The sequence below is a fragment of the Mercurialis annua genome, linkage group LG7 (genome assembly GCF_937616625.2).
Source record: "Mercurialis annua linkage group LG7, ddMerAnnu1.2, whole genome shotgun sequence".
Classification (NCBI taxonomy): domain Eukaryota; kingdom Viridiplantae; phylum Streptophyta; class Magnoliopsida; order Malpighiales; family Euphorbiaceae; genus Mercurialis; species Mercurialis annua.
This window is the reverse complement of record NC_065576.1, coordinates 45510650-45522824: the sequence shown is the minus strand read 5'-3', so window position 1 is coordinate 45522824 and position 12175 is coordinate 45510650. Positions and strand designations below refer to the sequence as shown.

At 35.5% G+C, this 12175-nt stretch overlaps 2 protein-coding genes across 3 annotated transcripts; one reads left to right on the top strand and one right to left on the bottom strand.

Moving 5' to 3' along the window:
- Positions 1–378: 378 nt before the first annotated feature.
- Positions 379–3728, top strand: LOC126654743 (uncharacterized). Of its 2 annotated transcripts, none has more exons than XM_050348707.2 (6): positions 379–661; positions 786–878; positions 959–1184; positions 1671–1762; positions 2873–2980; positions 3438–3728. In XM_050348707.2, the coding sequence occupies exons 1-6, from the start codon at positions 539–541 to the stop codon at positions 3615–3617; spliced, it is 822 nt and encodes a 273-aa protein (XP_050204664.1). In that variant the 5' UTR covers positions 379–538; the 3' UTR covers positions 3618–3728. The 2 variants fall into 2 exon arrangements, with proteins under 2 accessions (XP_050204664.1, XP_050204665.1); XM_050348708.2 differs by having other exon boundaries at positions 386–661; positions 3456–3728.
- A 204-nt stretch (positions 3729–3932) lies between these two features.
- On the bottom strand, positions 3933–11500 carry LOC126654924 (auxilin-related protein 1). The gene is made up of 8 exons (XM_050348927.2): positions 10476–11500; positions 7562–9260; positions 7345–7480; positions 7159–7259; positions 6994–7059; positions 5403–5492; positions 4845–5021; positions 3933–4443 (listed from the first exon to the last, which is right to left on the bottom strand). Exons 1-8 carry the CDS (start codon positions 11168–11170, stop codon positions 4405–4407), a joined length of 3003 nt encoding a protein of 1000 aa, XP_050204884.1. The 5' UTR covers positions 11171–11500; the 3' UTR covers positions 3933–4404.
- Between the last annotated feature and the right edge of the window lie 675 nt (positions 11501–12175).

Here is a 12175-nt window from a genome sequence, read left to right as displayed (position 1 = left end):
TCGAACTCAAGTTCGATATAATAATTCGAACACTATCCGGTTATCCATAAAAATATTTAAAAATTAAATTTTAATATAAAACAAAGGTATTATTTTAATTATAAATATAAAGGGTAAAATATTTGAAGTTTGAAACTCGACCCAAACGCGATCGAGCTTCGTTTCGAACTCAATAAATAATTGAAACTCGACGTGATTATTTATTTTAATATAAAAATAAAAATATTGTTGTAAACATATATATCGATATAAAGGATAAAAAGTAAATTAATTAAGACTCACTTGTATTTTAGAGCTCGAACTCGATTCAATAATTAGCTCGAGTAACTCGACTCGATATGATCGAATTGATGTCAGATATTTTTCAAATCATTCCCGAGTAGCTCGCGGTTGGCTCGGTGACATCCCTAGGCGCAACCTTGCCCCACCTGAACCAGACCATGGTTCAGTTCGGTTTGGGTTGATTTCTATCAATTAACTGATTACTTTACATTTCGTAGTCAAATCAAGCTTTGCGGTTACATACAGAGAAGGAAAAATGGAGGAGAAGGAGAAGGAAATGGAGAAGAACAATGAGCTATTAACGACACCACCGCCACCAAAACGACAGTCAATTAAATCGCAATCCCATTTCAATACTTACCCTCTCTGGAAAAACAAGGTTTGATTTAATTTTACGGTTTGCTTCAATTTCTTTGTTCTTCGTTTGATAATTATATTTTGCTGTTATTTTCCAGTTCTGTGTATGAATTTCCGATTTATTTTGGTGTTAATGTTATGTATAGTTGCGGGAAAATTGTTATAAAAGGGTTCGAGAGGATAGAAATCGATTGCTTTGGAAAATGAGATTACCTTCTTCAAAATCTATCAATGATAAGGTCCTTCAATTTTGTTTGTTTGTTTTATAATTCTTAATTTTATTATCTGTTGGTTAATAATATTATTTTGTGTGTTGCAGGATTTTATGAAATCTGCATTCCAGGATATATTTTCTGATGAACTGGAAAAAATGAAGTGTGAATCATTAGATGATGACTTGATGCCAATTTCGACACCTCATTCGATTGATATATTATGGGAATATGATGGTGTTCATGATGCTTACGAAGGTGATCGTGAGGAGATGTTGTTGGAAATGCAGAGGATTTTCTATGAGGATCTCAGGGACGAACCGGGTCGGAAAGGTATATAATGTATGTTGTTCATTAAGATTCTATTTAGTGACTCTTAGTTTTAACTTCCAATTAGCACGGAGACTTCATTCAACCAATAGTTTTACCTTTCAATTAGCACGGACACTTCATTCAATCAATGTTTCCCGTTTTGGAAATACGTTGGAAACTTGGCATTCCAGACATGGAACTTCATTTTTAACATAGGAAACCTTAAAATAACATTGTTTACCACGTGTGTGTTTATGTCCAAGTGTCCCGTTTTCCCGTATCCGAGTCCATGCTACATAGTCGATTAGTTCAAGGAAATTAGTTGTGTTTTTTTTTTGTGTGCTTGTTCTCTTGGCAAGGATTTTTTACCATGGCTTTCTTATTTTTGCTGTCCATCTAAAGTGCAAATTTTTTATTACTAATTGAGAAGTTCTTAGAATCTTTGTTAGTTTAAATTTAACTGTATCATCCCTTTTGAGCTTCAATGTTTACTCTAGCTCTTTGCAGAATCTGAAAACCATATTCAAATCTGGGAGGATGAATTAGATGAGTATCTGGCTCAAGCGGTTTTCGAGAACTTGCAATTGAATGATAAGCAGGTAATATGCACCCTGTTAGAATTTTGCTCGATCCAAACCAGTGAAAATGCATGACTTAGGCCATGTTTGGTTCATGGAATAGGTGCGGAATGGAATAGTTATTCCGTATGGAATGGCTATTCTTGGGTTTGGTTCATGGAATGGTTATTCTATGAAATTGTTATTCCATGATTTTGTGGAATAAACACTCCTCTCAAAAAGGAAATAGTCATTCCATTCCATGTTATTTCATTCCATGAACCAAACATGACCTTAAATGCATTAATAGATTTGATTTGGAGGTAGAATTAGAATTGGAGAACTCGTCAGCTTTCAGCATTTCCCCAATTAGAAAACATGTTTCAGTAAGTCACACACTTACACCTAAATGGGCACATGTATATTGAGGAGCCCCGAGCTGTCTGCTTTATGTGTGGATTTATTACTTGGTATTCAGCTTGTCTACCAAGCCTTGAAATTGCTAAGATGAGTAAAAAGCGGAATTTATTGAAGGAAAACCTGATGAAATAATTGGTTTATTGCAAAAATCAACTTTCGCATGTTTTGCAATAACAACATGAACTCTAAATTTTGGTAATGCAAGACATGGACTATCACTTCCTTTGCTATTTAAAACACCGAGCAATTTTTTGATATAAAATACTGATGTAGATGTCGGAACACTGTACATTCCAGTATTCATATTTGCATTTTTCTCGGAAAATAGCTTGGTGTTCCGAATTGCAAAAAAATGACGGTTCATGTCTGACATTTCCAAGATTTAAAGTTCGTGTTATAATTGCTAAACACGATAAAGATCATGATTTAATTTGCATTTAACCCGAAATAATCCGAAGAGCTTACCAAATGACTTTGGTACTATCACGTTCACTATGCGACAGGAAGTTCATGAGTAGAATGATGAGATTAGTCTCAAACGCGCTTTTTATGTTTGCAATACGAGATGTATGCTTACTCAGTTGTGTCGTCCATGACTTGTCTGCAAAGATATAAGAAATTTTAGACATCCTATGGCGAAACATGTAACAGAAAAATATGAGGATATCAATATTTGAAGGTTTTTTTATACTCTCGCATGAAATTGTCGAAGCCTTATGATATTGCTTGTAGGTGCGCAAGGAGACCTGGTGTCCCATCTGCAAGCAAGGACAGTTGCAAGAGAACCACCAACTCATTTATTGTAGCCTTTGTAAACTTCAACTCAGCAAAGGCGATGAGGTTGTTATGCAGATAACTTTTTGTTTCACATTACATTTTTTACCTTTTGTTTTGAATTACTTTTTTCACCTTACACTGAAATTATTTATCATTTCGACCACATACCTGACCGAAGTGCCTAAGTGACTGTTTGTAGAAATTGTTGGAACAACGTTCTTGGAATCCTGAATTAGATGTCATTTTTGTAGATATTTAGGATATGTGGTATACCAGATACCTGATATTTTTTCTCTGATTTGTGTTCATCATTTAAAGAAAATCGCCTTTGATGACCCGTACAACAATTTCCAACTGCTTTCCAACAGAAAAAAAACTTACCATTTTGATAATTTGTTGTAATTTGTGTTAGACTCTTCTCATAGGTTAGAATATACATGTCTATGTTTCCCATCTTGCATGGCTGAACAGCTGAAATTCTTAAGAGCATTACTAATCATGGTCGATAGCTGATATGTAGGTTGGTTGGCCGATGCAGGTTAATTTGGAGACATTGGAGACTCGACTAGCGGAAGTCCATACAGAACATCTCGATCGGGGTTGTAAAGTAAAACCAAAGTTTTGTTTGGAAACTAGATTCGGTTTAACTGCATTATACATCTCTTGTGAGGTTTGCAGAATATTGGAGATAGTAATGTAGCTTTAATCATCACCAGACAGATTTTCATTATACATCACTATTCATTTTTTTATTTTTTTTCAATTTCACGAAATGACGAGTGGGAGAGTCAAATTTTTCTTAAGCTTCCAATATTGTTCAGCTGTTATTGTTTGATTTATTAATTCGGATATTCATAATCTTTATATATACATAACTTCTACATATTTATCATTCATGGTTTAATGTAAAATAGTGAAGATAAACAATAAATCCTTGCAATATATGCACTTTTAAAAAAATACACAAACAGAAAATCTACAGTATTATACCTAAAGGAAAAAAATAAACATAAAATTTGAAAAGAGAACTATATTTATGTATGAAGCTTACAATCAGCTCAACAATCATACAAAGCCAGTACCGTCATTTTGATAATCAATAAACATATTTGTATTTAAATCATCATATAATATCATGCTCTACCACCACCAAAAAAATAATATAAACTAGAGGAAAGAATTAACTCAAAAAAGACCCAACGTAAATGGGGTATACAGAATTATACTCTACAGGGAGCAGCAATTCCAGGTTTGATGCCCTGTGCAGATGAAACATTGGTTTACAGCAGGAGAGCTTCACATTTACGAATCTGAATCTCGATCTCCTCGGCACGGGCCTATTCTATCAGAGAAGACGACAAATACAACCTGCAGCACATACGAGAGTACATTTGCTGGAATAGTGGTGCATTTTCCACTCCCGACGAATACAGTTATAACCGAATCATGTAGTTGTTTGTAGCAAAATATTTCCCACCCTATTGAACTCAAAATAGCTCCTCTGAATTGAACTTGTTCCATGCTTCCTATTTCAACACAAGCATAAATTACATTTCTGTGGCATCAATAATGAAATCAGTGTTTTCAGAACCGAATCAGTCGGTTCAACAAGAAACCAAAGGTTGGTCCGATTCAATTCTTCCTTAAAAATTAAGAATATGATTCAGCCGCTTTGAACAGGCAAGTATCGCAAAAACAGAAAATCATTGAACTGGTTAAACGGTTCAGTTCTTCACTTCCAAGTTAGAATCTGATTCATTAACTAATTTTTAAATTTATTTGCTAATTAGAGTTTTTAGTTTTATATATATGTTTAATTTTCAATATATATATATATATATAAAGTAACTGGTTGAACCAGTGAATGAACCTGTTGAATCGTTAACAGGTGGCCATTTAGTTTTTAAAAAACTGAATGAAGCGTTACCTTCAGCAAGTCAAACACCTTCTCAGCAATATACTTTTGTTGAAGATTGGCACCTTTTTGTTGCACTTTATCAGGATGGATACATAAAGTTGCCTTCCTATAAAACTTTTTAACAGAGGCGCCAGTAATCAAATCCGTCAAGGAAACCGGCTGCCAACCGCATTCAGGCCACAGCACCTGAACATTGTACAATAAACTTTAGAAGGGATTTAAGTGAATATATAAATAACTTTAAGACGGATATAATAAATGTCAACACAAATCATTGATGTCAATGTTTGTCCAAATTTTGAATAAAAATGTCAACTTTTGCCTGTCCCAAAACTCTGCTACGGCATTCAAATAATAATAAAAATAAAAATAATAAACTCGGCCATGCATGGATTATTATTCCAAAATGATTAAAGACAAATCCAGAAATGCACGAGTGATACAAAAATTACCATGATAAATACAATGCAATAAAACCACAAAAGATACAGATCAACAGCAATAGCCTGTATATGTATCACTTAAGAGCAGACACCACGCATTTAAGCAACATATAAAGAGACATACATATTGCATTGTTGAGAGCAGAGCACGTAGATTCCCCTCTTTCCCTGCAGCCCAGCGCCTGATCTCAGCATCCAATGTTTCGGAAATTCTCTGAAATCAGCATCCAAATATATTATATATCGGCATGCCAACAGGTAAGAAAGCAACTTAACCAAGGATCATTTCCACATTAAAACCCGTACAAAAGGCAAGCACAGCCTTTGAACTAAAATATTCATCATTTGAGACTTTGAATAAATGGAAAGAGATAAATATTCATTTTCATGAAGAAAATTATTTGTTTAATAAGATATTAGCTACAAGCCAGTCGCAACATGGGCGCACGTGGGTTAATAGAGGTGACAAGAAGAATAGGATTACACCAGGTTTAAGCCTTGAGCTGAAACAAGAGGATATCCCGTAGTATTTGTTGTTTGTTCACGGCATAGTTCAAGACAACATCTGATATGGGTGAACGAATTCAAGCAATGAAGTAGCACATATAAACTAGGGTATCAAACTAAGTATAATATCAAAGGAGCACAAACAATTTCATTTTTCAGTAGTTAAGAAAACATGATTAAGTTATGTCTATTGAACCGTAATTATATGCCTATTTCTACAATACAATCAGCTATATATAATTACTCATGCTCCGAAACAACTCGAGGCTTGGTGATGAAAAAGCATCAACAGTAATTTTATCATTCAGGGGAAACACCCAACTCCATGTAATAAGAATCACAGTTGCATTGAATTTATTTGCCAATTTACTGGAGATATAAATTACTACAACGTAATTTAGATCAGATAAAGTTCATTGACTTGGTTCAAAAAAGGAATTAATATTGATAATAACCTATTGCAGTTCTATTTCAGTTCAAAGTGAACAACATGCTAAACAAACATACACAAAATACATATAATCGTAATGCAGCTTGCATAACTCGTGCAATTTTTCTAATGAATACTTTTTAAACTCTTGAGCTTTTTGCATATATCTTTTTTGCATTGGCAAGCAGCTAAACCAGAAAGATGCGTCAATATATATATATGGGCGACAAGCTTTTTCCTAGTAGATATATGCAGCTCTAGACAGTAGAGAGAAATTGAATAATGAACTGCCCAGAAAAAGATAAGAGCATACTGCTCAAAGCAGGTTATCACTGTAGAGCAAGACAAAACGAGAAAGTAAGGCTCTTATTTTGGCTATTTCATGCACAAATAGAAACAAGAAACTTAGAGCTTTATGAAATTATAAATAATACTCTAAAATAGTAAATTGATTAGCTACAGCTTTCAGATGTTGATAGCCGTTTAGGGTGATTCCTGAAATATCTTATACTCTGAATCCAAATGGATGGCACCTCATTTTTATGCCCCAAATAAAAAATTCTACTTGTTAAAGTAAAAATACTCCTGTAAGAAACTAATATGCCTCTATTTGATTTAGTAACATAATCAGTATTTTTATTCAGATGAAGATGATAACCCAAACTAAAGGTAGTTAACAAGCTTATTGCACCCTTTCCCAACCAAGAAAACAAAAAAGAAAAGTACTAAAAGAATCAGAACAGAAATGATCCAAACTAAGTTACAGTGGATAACTTACATGTCTCTCTGCTTGTTCCATCTGTACTTGATGGTCCCGTTGATTCTTCTCAGCCAGTGCTTTTGCCTGCATACATCAGATTTAGCTATTAAAGATGCCAATCAAATGAGCAATTTGTTAAAAGTTTATACTATAACTCATAAATCAAAAACCAAAAAAGCTTACTGCGCGCTCCTGAGTTCTTTGATGGCGTTCCAACCTAGCTCTCCGTCTTTCCTCAGTTTCCCCTCCAATCTCTCTAAAATCCTCATTTGTCCCAGCAGTCCCTTTGAGAGCAAAAAGAAGATAACTCAACATATAAGTGAATGATTAATCACACGGTTATCAACTATCATTCCAAAAAAACACTACCTCCAAAAATTGAAGATAGATCATCAACAATATTTGTAGTTGAAGATGCTTTCTTAATGTTATTAGATGTAGGTCCAACAGATGTCCTTTTAGCAGCTTCAGACCCTCCTTTAGACTGGGTATCAAATAGAGGATCCTGCATTGTAATTTAAGGAGTTAACCACTTGCACTACAGAAAGTCAATGAATCACACAATATTGGCAGCCATTGATCTCACCGAATTGTTCCTAGGCCTTGGCGCACTGCTTGCTCGAGAAGTGAAGAATGAATCAAAATCAGTTTCGTTCTTTTGTTGGCTATCGTTCCTTTGTTGGTTAGCTCTAGCTGCAGCAGCTGCCCTTTCCCTCGCTTCTCCAGCAGCCCTTTCAACAGCAGCTCGTTCTGCTCTCTGTCTTGCATCAGCTGCAGCCCTTTCAACAGCAGCTCTCTCCCTAGCTTCCTTCTCTCTTGATTCTGCATTTGCCCTTTCCCTTGCTTCTGCCGCCGCCCTTTCTGCTCTTTCTTTTGCCTCTGCTGCTGACCTTTCACGGGCTTCAGCTTGCACCCTCTGAACTGCAGCCCTTTCTGCTCTCTCTCGAGCTTCAGCAGATGCCTTTCCTACAGCAGCCCTTTCAGCTTTTAGGCGGGCTTCAGCTGCTGCTCTTTCACGTGCCTCTCGGGTGGCTCTTTCTACAGCTTGCCTGGCCTTTTCCCTCTCCCTCTCAATCTCCCTTGCTCGTTCCCTCTCTCTCTCAAGCCTCCTCTGCTCTCTTTCCTTCTCCTCTCTCTCCCTCTCTTTCTCAAGTTTCCTCTGTTCTCTATCTTCCTCTTCACTGTCCCTTTGAAGCCTCTCACGGTCCAATCTTTCTTGTCTTTCCCGTAATTCTCTCTGCTGAACTTCTTGCATATCTTTATCTACTTCTCTACTTCTAGCAGCCTTTATATATTCCCTCTCTCTCATTTGCCTGAATTTAGCCTCTGCTTTGTCCATGGCATCCTTCATTGCAGCAGCAGATGCTGCAGCAGAAGATGCATTCGCATCCATATCTTCCCCATAAGGAACCTCTGCATGTTCATTAGCATTACCTGGGGTTCTACCCATAGCAAAATCTTCAAGTTCGTCAATTTGTGAAGGCGTTGAGCTCTTTCCTGCACGAGCTGATCTAGGGCTTTGAGAGTAGGATGTTGAGTTAGAGAAAGAATATTCATTCGCCTTCTTTTTTGAGCTTGTTGATGAAAAAGAACCCATCTCTGACTTCGAAATCCTAGGTGGCCTAGGAGGTGGGGGTCTTGAAGGAGGTGGAGCACTTGTGGGCTGAGTAAAAAGAGGGATTTCAGATACAGTAAGCCATATATCATCATTTGCTTCTGAAATATCTTCATATCTAGGAGGTGAATTTCCCTCCTTAGGACTAGCATTGACATATGAAGAAGAAGTGACATTTTGACCCATAGATCTATGAAAATCTGTTGTAGGAGGCATATCAAAATAGGTTTCTTGAGATTCCCGAAAATTATCATTAGCCATCTTCTTCTGTGAGGGATATTCAGCTTCATCCGCATGAACATTGTCAACCGACTCTTTACTAGCACCAGAAAAAGCGCCACCTGTAGTTGGTCCTGTTCTTAAAGGGCTCTTATCTTTTCCTCTCTTATTGATTCCTGATGATAATGGAGGTATGGACTTTCCAAGATCATCGAAGGAGTCTGCATCATCATATGATCCCCTATTTATTGATGAACTATTATCAGCCTTTGTGCTTCCAGTGCTGCTGAATTTGCTAATTTCTTCCAATGGATCAGCATACAACCCTGATGATGAAGCTGTAGGGCCTGAGGTTGTGCCTAAGTCTGCAAAGGGGTCATCCATCATACTGGAGGTTGTCCTGGCCGAATTTGTAGATGGTTTATGGGGCCGATTAGACTCTGAAGTTGATCTGGGATAGCAGTTTATACAAAAAAAAGTCATCTGACATTTGTATAATCAATACAGCAGAGGATCCAATTTTTTTAACCAATCCATTGGAATTAATGTGGATAAAAGTTCTCTTCTTATAACTAACAAGACACATAGTAGCTCAAGAATTTTGCTAATGAAAAACATTTAAGAAGTAGCATTTGGATCGATAAGACAATGTTAGAGAACATAAAGGAAAAAGAAAAAGAAATAGGTTTAAAATATTTGTTCACACAACATCTCATTATTATGTTTGCTTGTGAGCAATAATAAACTATACAAGTAGGAGGCTGATTACTAGTACAGAAAAACTCCAATAACAAAAACAGCAACTAGCTGAAAACCAGAAGACATAAATTCGGGCATATTGAGTTAAGAATTGTGCGCGGTTGACATTAAAAAGATAAAATCAGAAGTAAAAATGTGCCAACTGTCATGATCATTTGGGTTCATCTTTGAAATACATATGCACGTATTACTAGCCTTATAAACAAAGCCAAAGTAGAATAAGGTTTCATTTTAATGCACTAGCTAAAGTTGTCACCTATTTTATATGCATTACATGATACTTCCACAACACACAATAAATCTAGTTCAACTCTGACTCTTCTAACACCATAAGCAACAAACCACTTCTTTCTCTTTTCTTTTCCTTTTTTCTTTTTGGTGTTGTCAACTTGTCATCTTCTATCGATTAATAATAAAAACAATTTGTCACCAGATTTAAGGTCAATTCAGCTAAATTTTAGGCCACAACAGAAAACTCAGAGGCACAACAGCATTAAGGAAAGTAACATCTTGACAATGTATATGCAGTCTCAGCTAAACGAACTTAACCAAATCAACCTAATTACTTCACTAATGATCAAAAATCCCAGCATAACGCACACAACACAAGTTACATAAAGTTCTAACTCTTCAATCTCTTTACTACAGACATCAAAGCTATCAACAATTTGAAACATTTGTGTGCTACGATCCTTAGTTCTACGACATTATGAAGTTACAATTGACATCTAAACCAAATTGGATTCATTACATAATTCAATCAAAATCAACTGTCTAAAAACATAAACTAAAATGCACACAAAGCAATATATCAAAGCTAATTTAATCAATTACTCCCATTCTAGTTAGTATTCCTAAAATTATGTAAACATATCTGAAAACAAAAAGTAATTGATCTTAGCAATACCTGCTAATACTGGGAGAGCTACTCCGACCAAAACCAGAAAGCAAATCATCAAACGCCGCGGAATCTGTACCGGTCTCTCTCTTAGACGATTCCTTCTCCTTTTTACCTAAATTCACCAGCAGATCATCAAGCGGCGACGGCGAGCTTCTGCTATTGTTTTTATCATTACTGTTCTTATTTACCGGCCGATGATTCGGCGGCGAAGAAGAACTAGTTCCGATCGAAGCAAACACATTATTAAAACTGTTATCATTAGCAGAAGATTGTGGACCTACAGATGCACTTCTTAACCCTGGCAATCCATCAAATATATCAATATTACCGTGATCGTGATCATCATCATCGTACACCGGCTTATCAAAAACCGGCAAAGACGACGACGTCGTTTTAAAAACCGAGTCGTAATCCGACGACAATGATCGTTGCTGCTGCTGGTGGTGGTTCTGCTTAGGTGGACCACCGAACACATCGTTAAACAAACTATTCTCACTTCTTCCACTACTACTACCATAACCGCCGGTTCCTTTACCGTTTCCGTTATGATCGTCGAAAATCGGACCGGATCCGAGTCCGAAATTAACGGAAGAAGCGAAGCTGTTGCCGCCGCTGGTACGAGGTGCTGCCATGGGAGCGGATTTGCCTTGTGGTTTGAAACCAAAGTCGCGGCTTAATAACGAATTGAAATCATCATCCATAGATCTTCACTGGTTTTGTAAAATACGACGTCGTTTAGTAATTTTCACTCAGATTAGATCTAAGCAGACAACAGATTTACAGAGAAATGAAGAAGAAGAGATGACTAGTCAATTATGAAATGGAAAAATAAAAAAAAAATTAATCAAAGAGTGTTAACTAATTTTAAAAAAAATTAAAAAATTGGTAATAATAATAAAAAAAATTACAAAATATTATGAAAATTAACAGAGATGAAGAACAGAGAGAAGATCTAAATCTTGAAATTTTTAAGTTTCTGCAAATTTTATTTTATTCTTGTTCTTCTCTCTATCTATGTTTCTGCTTTTCAGCGGAGCCGGAAATTCTTTTTTATTATTTTTTCAATTTTGGTGGTACAAAAAAGGACCCACAAAATTGGTGAATTTTTGTAATTTGGAAATAAATTCAAGAAAAGGTGTCTCCTTAATTATAAGATTAATGATAGCTTAGTCGAAAATAAATCGAATATATGAATTACCGATAGCTCCAAAGTATTATTATTAGCAACGAATCTTTATTTTTATTTTCAAAATTAATGTTCCATCGGCAATGAATACCGACAATTTTCGTATGGGAATTAAGTGAAAATGAATAAGTTTCCCTCCAAAAATATTAATTTATGAGGTAATGATGATTACATTAGTTAGATCATAATATTTAAAATATTAATTTTAAAAACAATTATGAATTTTAACGTATTTTACGATTAGAATATGTTACAAATAAATTTTAAAATTTAGCAAAATTAATTGACCTTCAACTTTTAGCGAATCAACACACTTATAGGAGTTGAATTACTCCTATTTTTTTATGTTCTTTTAGTAAAAATATTTCATGTACGTGTTTGTTTTAGACATTTTTAAAATCATTGTATGTTTGAGCATGTAAGACACAGTATGGATGCAATTCGAGGAGTTTTGAGCATTATGCAAGTCATCGACTTCATAATTGAAGTATAGTAGAAAATCATGCGAATTTATGAAGAA

What these genes read in the sequence shown, in the direction of transcription:
- LOC126654743 (XM_050348707.2), top strand. Translation starts at nt 539, where the DNA reads ATGGAGGAGAAGGAGAAGGAAATGGAGAAGAACAATGAGCTATTAACG. An exon ending in CAAAATCTATCAATGATAAG is followed by an intron (nt 879 to 958) that starts GTCCTTCAATTT and finishes TGTGTGTTGCAG; the next exon opens with GATTTTATGAAATCTGCATT. An exon ending in GGACGAACCGGGTCGGAAAG is followed by an intron (nt 1,185 to 1,670) that starts GTATATAATGTA and finishes AGCTCTTTGCAG; the next exon opens with AATCTGAAAACCATATTCAA.
- LOC126654924 (XM_050348927.2), bottom strand. Translation starts at nt 11,170, where the DNA reads ATGGATGATGATTTCAATTCGTTATTAAGCCGCGACTTTGGTTTCAAA. An exon ending in AGCTCTCCCAGTATTAGCAG is followed by an intron (nt 9,261 to 10,475) that starts GTATTGCTAAGA and finishes CTGCTATCCCAG; the next exon opens with ATCAACTTCAGAGTCTAATC. An exon ending in CAAGGCCTAGGAACAATTCG is followed by an intron (nt 7,481 to 7,561) that starts GTGAGATCAATG and finishes ATTACAATGCAG; the next exon opens with GATCCTCTATTTGATACCCA.